This window comes from Hylobates moloch, unplaced genomic scaffold (assembly GCF_009828535.3).
Source record: "Hylobates moloch isolate HMO894 unplaced genomic scaffold, HMol_V3 SCAFFOLD_4, whole genome shotgun sequence".
Classification (NCBI taxonomy): Eukaryota; Metazoa; Chordata; class Mammalia; order Primates; family Hylobatidae; genus Hylobates; species Hylobates moloch.
This window is the reverse complement of record NW_026652279.1, coordinates 4,293,047-4,305,774: the sequence shown is the minus strand read 5'-3', so window position 1 is coordinate 4,305,774 and position 12,728 is coordinate 4,293,047. Positions and strand designations below refer to the sequence as shown.

Genomic DNA, 12,728 nt, shown 5'->3' with positions numbered 1-12,728 from the left:
TAATCTAATTTTCTAGATGAGGAAACTGCCTAAAAGGGACCAAGGAGCTTGCCAAGGTTTCTGTCATCATCAAGTAATAGGGCCAGGCTGACTCCAAAACCTGGGTTCTTCCTTATTATATTACCTCCCTAGAGCTTATATTTAAAAGAAACTTTTCAGCAAAAAGGATTGAAATGATATTCTTTGGCTTTGAGGGTAAGCTTCAGTTACCTGGAAAATTCACACTGGTAGACTGGTCACCTTGATGATGCCAGGCAGATAAAGTGTTAACGGCATTTACCTTCCTGACAAGATGCTTAGCTGCTGCAGTTGATTGACTTAAGGTCTATTTAATAAAATATCCCTTCTTGCTTACTCTGGAAGTGTGTGGGTATTTATATAAATACCATTAAGATTCCAGAGGTCCTTAAGTCACCCACTCTATGAGCAGTCCCTGTAGAGTTCATTTAACCCTTGGCAGATCTCTCAACCCTATCCCAAATTCCAACCAAATCTCCATGGGCAGAGAAAACATACAGAGCCCTAGCTTAGTACCTGGCTCAAATCAGTGCAGCTCAGACCTTACCCACCCCCTTCCTTCCACCCTGTTCCAACAACTGGCCTGTTAGCAGGTACTGTTAACTACACCTCTAGTGGATAGACCTCATTTTCAGGAATTCAGCCCCCTGCCCCTCCCGTCCGCCCTCTCAGTCTCTCAGAGGCCAAGTTCAGGCCTCTCAAGGTGTTTGCTAATTCCTTTGTGTCAACTTAGGAAGATAAAGCAAATATGAAATAAAAGGACATTATCAAGATTTCCTGAGTTAGGACATAACAAATAGATTTTTGTCTAAATCACACTCTTAGGATGCATGGAGTGTTGTGGAGGTTGGAACATTTTATTTCCTGCCATAAAAAGAAATCTCTTTTCATTTATGACACAATGAAGTCAATAAAGAAAGGGCTTCATTATAGTCAAAAGACCAATGAATCTCCTTTGGAGATAATCTCTGTATAAATAAAATATGCCAACAAGGTTGGTTTAATCCCAAGGGTTTTAAACTGCATGTTTAAAACCCCTTTATATTCTGGCACCCTGCTGAAGCCAGTGACCTTCAAATTATTAAGATGTATTTTAACTGCTGGAAAGGCATGAATCATTTCTGAATTTCTAAGCTACTGGTTAGCAGCAACATTTTGTTTTGTAGTGCTCTTATTAGAAAGTTAGATTTTCTAATTTCCAGAGAAAAGCATTTGTACGGACATTTGTGTCTGGCAGTGTGCGTATTTAGGAAAGCCCCTTCAATATGCTCTATAACAGGTTAATTTCATGAGCTAAGTTCTGATTTCTAAAAGTTTATATATAATGAAAGTCTAAAAGAATAATATAATGTAGTGAATGCTTCATTAATAACTGTAATATTCGTTTGTTTTTTCAAAAGAATATTCCTGAGTCACTAGATTTTTATAAGTACCTGTCAATGTTAAGAATATTATGGATCTTAAAGACAGATTTTGTGATCACTTCAGTATTTTAGAAGATGGAAAGCATATGAGGGGACTGACAGCTGGGTTACTGCATTCAATTATGCTTTATCCTCACACCTAAACAATGGGAAACCAGTAACCAGGGAACATTTTCTTTTGAAAAACCCTTAGTGAAATATATTGCGCCAAAACCCCTTTCACTCTCCTGCAGAAGTCACAGTTTAACTTATCTCTCCTGCTCCTACTTTTCCCATATGTCATGCATGGAACAGGCACTAACCATTCAAAATCTATCTGATAAAATAATTGATACTACCTTTATAGTGATTGGAAGCCAACCTCAAAAGCACTTCTTTCAAGCTAGATAAATACTCTTGCATTTTGAGTTTTTTCTAACATGGCTAATTAACCTCAGTCACCATCTATATTCACAGTCTCTGTCTAGTATTTCCGTATTTTGCATAAGTGTTAGGTGAGACCAGGGGAAAAAAAAAAAAGTCTTCATTCTTAAAACACTGTCTTTGCTATACTAAATCAGAAGAACACACTGAATATCCTAAATTCCTGTTAGAATTAGTAAAATTGGTCATTCAAAATTCTTCAAAAACTCCTATAAATTGCTATCTCAAAGGGATGAGTATCAAAGGGTTAGCAAAGCTTTCCTTAATCATTTACCTATTTTATAATAGTTCCCAAATGTCAGTATAACTTAACTGATTCCACATATGCTTTGGGATTTAAAGATACAAGCTATTTATTTATGAATTTTAGCCACAGCAGAATCATCCAAAGTTGCTGAGCTAGTGTCTAAATTTGTTCAACATTCAACATGGCTGTGACTTGTTTCCTAAGTCATTTAAATCACACAGACCTGTTTTTGTGCAGGGAATGGATGTCTTGCTGAGTTGAGTCTTTCTCTCAGGAAGGAAGAGAATAAAAATAAGTAGAGAACAGACATGAGAGGGGAAATTTTTTAATATGGGGAAAATGTCAACCCAAGAATTATGAAATTCCCTCCAGGAGGATGAAAGAGAATTTAATGGAAAACCAAATGGTCAGTGCTAGTGAGAGAAGTTAATGATCAATAACTCAGAAAAAACTAAAGAGAATATTCACATGTATTTGAAAATGCCTTGATTTAATGAAGCAATATCTAAATGAGGAGTCTGAAGTCTTGAGATATCAAAACTGTCACAGTCGTATGCCAAGAGGTGGCAGAGCCATTTATAAGCATCTGTGCTTTGAAGTCACAGAGATAATTCCAGTGTTAGCTCCACTGCTTAGCTCTGTAACATTGGGCAAATTAAAAAAATGTCTCTGAACCTCAGTTTCTTCATCCAGAAAATGGGGGTGTCAACTGTACCTGTCTCTATAGGACTGTAGTGAAAATAAACATAATATACTTTGTTGGTAAAGCTCAATAATTATTAGATAACAATTTTTTAAGAGGCTAACTGTAAAATAAGCTCTGGGAACACAGTGTATTGCATATTCCACAGTGATGACCCTGGAGCTCTATTTTTACAACAGCTTGGTACTAGAATTTTCAACTTCACCCTGCTGCACGTATTTTTAGCCAGTATAATGATTCAGTTTACTAGTTATGTTTGTTGTCTGCAAATATCTTTAAAAAAATCAATTATAGAGAGTGAAGAGCCCAAGCGGTAAAATAATTTGATAAATCTGGGGTCCAGTATTATTGTTATTTAGGTTTTGAGCAGGGATAAAATATAACTGAGATTGAATGGGTAGAATAAATACTTCATAGGAGCTCTATAAATCTCATATTATTTTTAGAAATAAGAACAATTGGATAATTTCTAAGATAAATCATTTAAAATGATTCCATGGAGGTCTCCATTAAAGAAAAGTTGTGGTAAAAGCTTTAGTAGAGTGAAAATAACTCACAAGTTTGTTAAAAATTGAATTGTGTTTTTCTTATATGAGACACAGTTGTACTGCTATAACTAAAGAAGAAGAAATCCTAAAGAATAGAACAATTAATTGTTTAAAAAGTGCTGTGTGAATTAAAATATTTTCCAAATGTAACTATTAAATAGGACTGTGGGGTTTTATTTACCAAGCTGAGAGATTGTGATCAAGCTGAAAGCTCTTTAAGGAAAGGTCATTTAGGGTAATTCTCAGTTAAGGGTGAAGTAAGTTCATTTGTTTAGGCATGCTCCTAGTAAGGCTATGTTAGCTATGAAGACCTGCAGATTAGCCTCACTCATCAGTTCACTAGGTAAGCCCTTTAACATCACACTGCCTTACATTTAAAATAATTCATTTTTACAAACGTGTTACAGCTTGTCAAGAATGCCTTGCCTTGCCAACTGAGGTACAACTGAATACATGGGCTTCTCATTCAGTGGAGAATGTGAGGCAATCTTCTTTTGATACAGTTATATTACTAGTGAGTGAGCATGAATTAGGAGAAACATATTTAAAAGGGGAAAAGACACATTTAAAGAAATGCCCCTGGGTTTTGAGTATTTAACTTCTTAATTAAATAGGTAACTGGGAATGAAACAGAAAACATTCAAAAGCAATTTCTGGTCTAATATACCTACTCAAAGGTGTTGCAAGGCATATTCAGAGGATCCTAGTGAATTGAAAGTTCTAAAGCCTATATCAAAGAAGAATGATTCAAGGTAGGGCACACCTAGTGGATGTAGTTCAGTGTCAGGGACACAATTTTAACATGAGAGTCATGCAAATGCTCTCTCTCCATGACTGATGGGATTACCAGTACCATGATTTGGGAAGGAAAGTTGCAACAGCTTACACTTTCGGCCTAATGTATGGTTTCCAAAATGCTTTTACACATATCATCTACTGTGGTTTTGACAGTTACCTCAAAAGGCAAGGAGAATAGGCATCCTAATTAATTTACAGATTCTGGAAACTAAGGCTCAGAGAGGTTAAGGCACTGAACAAAGATTTCAGGGTGGACCTAGGTTTTCTGATTCCTAATCCAGTGGTAATAGAAAATAGAAATGGAAAAACAGCCCAGTAGTTTCACCATTTAACTCTTTAAAAATGGATTTCAGTTACACAGCTGCCAAACAACTGAGTCTGTCAGACAAATCAGGTCAGAGGGGAGAAAGGCTGCCAGGAATTTTCCAGTGGTCAACACATATTGTAGGTAAAGCAAGAGGAAAAAGTATATGCACACTATTGTGCAAATCCAGTAGATTCAATGAAACTACTTATTTCATGCTGATGAAGACTGATGATTCCTGTCTGCCTTCTCTCCTCTCAAAGGAAAAGTAGTTTCCTTCAGCAAGGATAAAGGGGCAGGGTTAGTGGAGAACACACAGTAACACAAAACTTATCCTATCTTTATGGGAATTAGTTTAGCAGCCACAAAATACTCCAACAGGAACTTAATCAAAGACTTTCTGTTAATCTTCTTGTTTCTGTTTGACAAGTTTTAGTGAGAAAAGCTGACTAGAATGTACAAAACATGGACAATCCCAGTAATATCTAATGACTTAGCAATATACAGACACATTACAGGGCAATTCAGTCCACAACCATAACCACACGTAGTGACAATCTGCAAACAATAGAAACATTTCTCCATGGTACCCAAAGAACGACTGTACCTCTGAGTTTCACAGCCAAGACCTTTTTAGAACTTTAAGGAAATTTTTCTAACGTTCATTCATTTAAGTATTTAAAGAATACCTACTATGTGCCAAGAATTATTTTAGCACTGAAGATACGGCCACTTGCCCTTATAAAGCTCTCATTGTAGTGGGAAGAGAGCAAACAAAAAAGTAAAATAAACAGCACATTAGTTGGAGGAAAGCATTATGGAGAATAGGGCAGATCGGCAGGATGGGGGAGCTTCAGGTGTGGAGGAGGGGTGGCATTATAATCAAAGTGATGCTTCTGTTTGCAAAAGAGTAATGTCAAGAGGATAGATGTATCTGAAATATCTGAAGATACGTATTTGGAAGCAAATAATGAAACCAGGACGTAGAACGTTAAAATCTGGCAAAGAAGAAGGGATGCCAAATAAAAATGGTGGGTGAGATCTTCAAATCCCACATCCTATTACACCTAACCCACTGCTGAACTTCTAAATGCCTATGGCATTTGCTAGGATTCACTACAGTGTGCACTCCACCATTCCCTACCCCAACACTAACCAAGTGCTTTATCTTCTTACCAGAAGAAAAGTGAAATATCCACCAGACCGGTAATGTATCCCTCTATTTCCACACAACCATCATAAGAACCAAAACTTTGAATATTAAGATACATGATTTTCAGAGGAAAGAATCTTACAAAAATATCACCTTTAAAAAAATGTGTCACAAATTGTGATTTAAAAATATAAGCACAAATTGCCTATGCAAATGAAATTTAGTCCAAGTAGATACTAAGAATGTTTTTGTACAGTTTTTCCCTTTTTTCTACTGTACTTCCCTTTCCTGCATATGACTGTATACTACATTAACTCAGTTATTTGTTCCTCTAAAGAGAGTTTTATTACTTTGCAGATAGGTAAAGGAGTATTCATTAAATTACTCTCAGTTAAGGATATCTTATACTGGGCAAGCTTTAAAAGGCTATAAAATATTTTGTTGTTTTATCATATAAAACTGAGAATAAAAGAGAAAACCAATTAGCCCATTGGAAGTAAGAGCAGTGTCTTACTTACCCGGAATAGGAATAATAGGAATACTTTCATTAGGGACCACTCGAGGTGAACTGCTGTCTTCCACATAGAAATGAGCAGTCTGAAAACATTTTCTGTGTAGAAAAGAGAAAAACATGTCAATAATAGAATATACTTTATCTGAGTTCATCTTCTTTTAATTCTTATTTTGCAGATCTTCCCAGCTTTAAGCATCACACAGCACTGAGGGTAAACTCATGTAAAAGTAACAAGATACAAGGACAACATTCAGCCTGTTGGAAGGGCCCCAAATTGCTAAAGAATATCCATTTTTTTTTTTTTATCATCACTGCATCCAACCTGATAGTTCAAAGGGAAAGGCTTAGTATTTAACTACTCAAATACGTGAAAACATGGTAGAGAGTAAACCTACCACACAGACCGCTAGGGTTATCTCACAATATTTCTAAATTTGGTATGTTACAGATGAATAAATTGCTATTCTAAATCCCCAGCACCAAGTTCAAAACCACACCTTGTATCCGCTTCCAATATCGTCATCAAACAGCCCAAGTACACAATAGCACCACATTGTTCATGCTTAGCAAAGGCCCCCAAAGCCTCAGACAGCTCTTTAAAGGGGTCAGAGGGCTTCAGGAAGGCAAGCACTCAGAATCACAAGGCCCTTGCCAGACAACATCTGAGACAAGGTCTTGAAGCCTTTAAGTGTCATCTGCTTGTTTTTTTTTTTTTTTTTTCTGTATTTCAAGCAAAGCAGAGAGCACACACTGGTCATCATAGGACAGGCAATGAAGAGAAAAGCCATCAGCAGCTCACTCAGCCTCTGCCTCCGATGCTGGCTGGCCCTCAGCTTTCCTGCATCCACGTCACTGCTCATTGCGGCCCTAATGAGCTGCCGGAAGCACAGGCTGAATATTTAATGAAGCTGCTCAGCGTGAATGGCTATTGTGACCAGAGAAGGGTCCCTGTTCATTTGGCAGAGGGGCTTTACAATAGCTGGCCCTACTGCTGGGTCTTTTAGCCAAGCAGGCGGCATCCTTCTGGTGCACAGTGTCACTGGGATCTGTCCTCCTCCTCTGGCATCGCACACCAAACAACATTTACACACATTACAGCTTTGCTTTTTCTGGGGCCCGTATTCCAACTACCAGATAAGTCAACTTTTCTTCACAGTTGTCTTTGCTCAATCTAATCAAAAATATCCTGGGATGATTCCACTGGGCATACCCTGTTTCTGTGAGGCCAAAGAAGGGGCTAGGGTTGGGAAGGTTAGAGAAAAATCAAGAAAATACAAAAAACAAGATCTCCGTGGGAGTGAAGAGACCACAGAGTTACAAAGATGTTTCCATCTCAGCTTTTATACAGGCTATTATAACTACACGCAATCAGAAATGATCACATGTCATAGTGTGAAGCGCTGTTCTTTAAGCAGTGCCTGTTTTCAGATGGAAAGTAGCTCTAAGCAGTTTCCATTAGGATAGTGCTCTAGAATCAATCTAGACTGCTGCTCCATAGCATTAGGAGATTTTGAACGTCAGTTACTACAACTCTTGACACATGCCTCCCAGGACTACTCTAATAGAGCACTGAAGAAAAATGAGTGTGTTTTTTTTTCCTATGAATTGCTCAGCATTTATAATATAAATAATAAAACAAGTTTTCATCACTCTTTGCTTAGCTGCCTTTACCTAAATTTGTGAAGAACATAAGTTAGTGAGACTTAAGCTACATGGATATGAAATGCACATAATATTATAGGGCTCTGGTGCTAACCAAATCTTCTGAATGTAAAGCAATGGAAATCTATGTAAAAAAATATTTTGATGTTTGAGATAACTTCCTTCTCTCTCTAAATTAGTTATTAAGTTTTCTACTCTTGGATTCCTTCCTCTCCTCCCCCACGTTCCCCAATTTGCACAGATTTCCAGAATGTAACATTAAAGTTAAAACACAGGTTATGGACTTCACAAATGAATGAAAGCCTTAACCGTCCAGTATCATAGCTAAGGAAAACCTGCTTTTGTTGAGTTAGAGGACAGCTATTCAACTACTTAATAGCCCAAATAAGTGCTCTAAGTCACTAAGATGAATGGGATGCAATTTACTGGGTTAGACTTTAACTTGTAAAAAACAAATGCATGCAAGAAGTAACTTTGATTTTAAGACCATAATTATTATGGCTATTAGACTTCTAAAATGTAAAGCTATTAGTAAATAGAATTGTTATTGGCCAAGTTACTGTTAAAGTGACTTGGAAAGGATATATATACTATATTGTAGATTTTTTTTCCCTACAAGACAGGCAGACAGTTTAGCCAGTCTCTCAGTTATATGTGGAACTGCAGGCTCCACATTATCTTTGAAAAAAGCAGTGTGTACTGAAGCAAATCACACTCTAGTGCCCCATGTGCTGCTGTTTATAATGGATTTTCCCTGGAGCAAAATAACTCCATGATTGCCAGAGAAAAGCACACAACTGGGGATAAGGATCAGAAACCCGGGAGACAAAGCTCCGCATCTGTACCTTGCTGCACATCATGCACTTGCCTCCCACACAAATATATGGGTGGGCAACTAACTACAGAACTTTGTGGGGAATGTCTTCCTGTAGAATAAAGATTTCAATGGATTTGGCAAATGTTTATTCAGCACCCACTGCACAGCATCAAGTATGCAGACAACACATTCCCGCCGCTGTCTGCAATCCTTAAAACTACTTCCTTAAGCCTGGCTAAGCACTGGAGTAATTGATAAAGTATTATATAAGCAACAGATGATCTTTGCAGAAAAATTAGGCAACACAAATGAATGAAAAGAAAAAAAATCAATTAAAAACACCCAAAATCTTCCTCCGAGTGATGATCACTATGAATATTTTGAGGTCTATCCCTGTATACTTTTCCTCATTTATTGACTATTCCTTGATCATCTGCAGTGAGGAGGTGGGAGCACAATGATAAACAAGACACACAAGGCACCTACCTTCCTAGTATTTATGTCTTCATGGGGAAACATCCACAACAAGCAAACAAATTGCTTCAAATAGTCAAGAGCAATGAAGAAAATAAGAATGATGTGATGGTAAATGAAGTCGGCTGAAGGAAGGGACTTCACTGAGGAGGTGGCATTTGAGCTGAGGCCTGATTAAGGAGGTCTAACCCTGTGAAACTCTGGAGGAAGACCATTTTAGGCAAGTCAAGCAGTTAGTTGAAGAGCCTTGGAGCAGAGGGAGTTTGGCGCATTTTAGGAAACTGGAAGGAAGCCAGAGGCAAGGGAAAGGCTGTGGAAAGCAACCTTGGAGAGGCAGGCCAGAGCCAGATCATGCAGGATCCAGCAGACCAAAGAACCTTCACTGGTGTCTAGGAGCAGGGGAAAGTCAATGAAAGGCTTTAATCCATGGAGAGGCACCGTCTGATTTGCTTCTTTCAGAAAGCTCATTTTGGCTGCTACATGATGAATGGATTAGAGGGCAGCAGAAATGGAACAAGGAGATCAATCTGTGGGCTATTATTATAATCTCACCCAAATATAGACAGATGGGCTGTTTTCCTTTTTTTTTTTTTCTGGGTGTTAGGTGAGTATGTATTTTATTTTATTTTGAGATGGAGTCTCACTCTGTCATCCAGGCTGGAGTGCAGTGGCGCGATCTCAGCTCACTGCAACCTCCGCCTCCCAGGTTCGGGCGATTCTCACACCTCTCGTGCCTCAGCCTCCTGAGTAGCTGGGACTATATGGGAGTTTTATTTTTAAAAAATGAAATGAGATCATTCTATATGCATCTCTCCTTGATAACAAATATAGACTGGCATCCTCTTTATTAATGTTTGCTTAATCTTCCATTTCATGGAGGCATTACGATGCTGGTATTTAATTTATTCCTTTAATAACTATCTGTTGGGGGTCTACTCTGGGCCAGGTACTGATGAAGGTGGTCAGTCTGTTGTCAGCTTTTCATGATCCTTAACAATATGAAGACGGTCCCTTTGCATGTACAAATTCTACACTGTGTTTAATATCTAAGAAAAGCAGCTGCGTATCACATGACATTGTATTTTAACTTGCTCATTTCAGGGAATTTCCATGAGAAATTATGTTTCTTGACCTTCAGAGGTATCCAGGAATAAAAAAAGCAAAAGCAGGGATTTTGGAGAAAAGGAAAGAAAAACACAAGTTTTAATGCCTCTAAACCTCTGAACTGTGATCTACTTAAGGAGGCAGTATTATCTCTAATTTTGAGCTCAGGGGAATGGAGATAGAATTTCTCAAAGCGCTTCCCAGACACGGTGACTCACGCCTGTAATCCCAGCACTTTGGGAGGCTTAGGTGGGTGGATCACGAGTTTGAGACCAGCCTGGCCAAGACGGTGAAACCCCGTCTGTACTAAAAATACAAAAATTAGCCAGGTGTGGTGGCATGTGCCTGTAGTCCAGCTACTCGGGAGGCTGAGGCAGAAGAAACGTTGGAACCTGGGAGGCGGAGGTTGCAGTGAGCCGAGATCACACCACTGCACTCCAGCCTGGGCAACAGAGCGAGACTTGGTCTCAAAAAAAAAAAAAAAAAAAAAAGTATTTCTCAAAGTGCTTATGTGTGTCACTGAGCGTGCAATTTCAATTTTCTATCTAGGTCTAATTCTCTTTCAACCAACTTACCCTTACAGACCCTCCCTGAATGAATCAGAGTTCTAGGATCACAAAGAGCCATTTTCCAAAATTATAATTTCTCTTCACTGAACATTTGTATATGTAAGTACTCTAAAAAGGGAAATCAATGAAATAGATATGTTTGTAATGAAAAAGTATATTTACAAATTTAACTACAAAATATAATCCAATGATTCCCCACCATATATTTCATGTTTCCACCTCTGCCCTTTTACTTCTCATCCCCTCCCCAACCCCTGGGTGCTGTCTGTGCCCTTTAAGAAACTGAGGCCAGGTAACATTATTTTCACTGACTCTGACAGGCCTAGTAATGACCCGAATTAGTTATCTTCTACTTCCCCCTATTGCACATTTGCAGCATATATCTTTCTGACACTTTAAGTTCTCTGATTTAGGTATGCCTTAATTTTGGAGGGCCCTGAACAGTCGGTCAGTCTGTCTCTCAGTCTCTCTCTCTCTCTCTCATCAGTAAAGTATCAGTCACATGGTGGTTATTAACAAGCAGCGCATAGCTCTTTGGCTTAGGGAGCTTTTGGAATACCCAGGCAGGGTAAGCCCCATTCATGATGATTCTAACAGAGCAGGTGCAGGGTGGGGTATATATAGCTCTGTGTATTGTGAAGACTCCCTCTAGGGATTCTGCTATGTACTGTGTCCAACTATGAACCACTGTGAGAAAGCGAAAATGGTTCCTGAGAATCCACCCTTGTGGACTGCTATACTTGTCTGGTAGGAAAATTAATTTCGGTTTCTAAGAAGGCATTGAAGTTGTCAATATTTATTTCAATATTATTAATAATAATGATGTTCCGACATCCTGAATTCCAAGTTTCCTGCCACTTAAACAAACTGGAAAACCACTGTTTTAGATGGCTTTCTAAAGCCCACCCCCATCAACAAGATACCCAAGATAGAGGGACTTACGGGAAACGTTCACTGAATGCTCCCAGATGGGTACAAGAAAGAGCTCAGTTTGCACAAGTTATTTCCTCAGTTCGAACTCAGTGGGTATGTGAGACAGAATGAAAGTGAAACAGGAGATGTGAATCTGTTGGTCCCTAAGTTGGTCCCGTTTCTCATATGCCTCTCACAGAGTAAGCATTTTGCCGCACTGAATGAGCGTCCCTGTTCAAAAGAATGCACTTTTCTTACAGCATAGCCCTAAATGCTACCCAAGTGCTTCTGGTGCTTGACCAAAGATGACTAACATATTAGATCTATGCACATTTCTATAGAAAGTTCCAAGTAGCAGAGTGGAAGCAAGCTTCCTATGTTACTCTCCATTCATTGATCCCTTTTTAGAAAACCAAACATGGGCTCATATATCTTCAAAAGATTTCTAAGAAAGGTTTGATTGGAAGTCCAGAGGGTAATGTGTGATAGTAGCTGATCAAATCTGTATGGCGTCTGGTTAGCAGTTTTCTGGGTTTCAAGCCCACAACCCACACCTGTGGTCCAGATCTGTACAGTGTCTGAAGCCCTGATGGTAGCAATGTGCAAGTATGCATGGCTTCTTAAAAGCCCACATGGGACACATGAAGCTTATGATTAGGAATATTTTCTCTTGGACTGAAATTTCTAAAAATAACCTTCCATGCTTTCAAATAAGGGAGATATTTTAAGGATAAAGACCTCTTTAAAAATTAAAGTCTACTCGGGAAAACAGAGCACACACAACATGCAGAGTACATCTTTTAGTCAGGATGTGAAACACATCGGCCAGTATCAGCTGTCAACGTCAAGTCCCTGAGCTCCCTGCTGAAAAATATACACTGCCAGCACATGACAGGTTCCAGTATGTTTAATTGGCCTTCTTGACTAAGGAAACACACACACGCCCAGCTGCTCTGACAGTCCTTTGGAAGTATTAATAAAATTCCAGTTATAGAGACTTACTACCCAAACAAAATGTAGCAAAATAACCAAAACAAACAAAAAAAACCTCTAGACTT

General features: G+C 38.6%; 1 protein-coding gene and 1 long non-coding RNA gene across 8 annotated transcripts in view; one reads left to right on the top strand and one right to left on the bottom strand.

The window, feature by feature from the left end:
* The window catches only part of LOC116810458 (uncharacterized), a 66,483-nt gene extending 59,868 nt beyond the window's left edge, over nucleotides 1-6,615 (top strand). Inside the window, exon 2 of the long non-coding RNA XR_009213036.1 lies at nucleotides 6,309-6,615. This is a non-coding gene — a long non-coding RNA (uncharacterized LOC116810458). The remainder of the gene's footprint in view (nucleotides 1-6,308) is intronic.
* The window catches only part of PTPRG (protein tyrosine phosphatase receptor type G), a 759,442-nt gene that overhangs the window by 62,616 nt on the left and 684,098 nt on the right, over nucleotides 1-12,728 (bottom strand). For all 7 annotated transcript variants that reach the window (XM_032149389.3, XM_032149390.2, XM_058437116.1 and 4 more), the window contains one exon: nucleotides 6,137-6,228. In XM_032149389.3, the coding sequence (XP_032005280.1) occupies nucleotides 6,137-6,228 (92 nt within the window). The remainder of the gene's footprint in view (nucleotides 1-6,136; nucleotides 6,229-12,728) is intronic.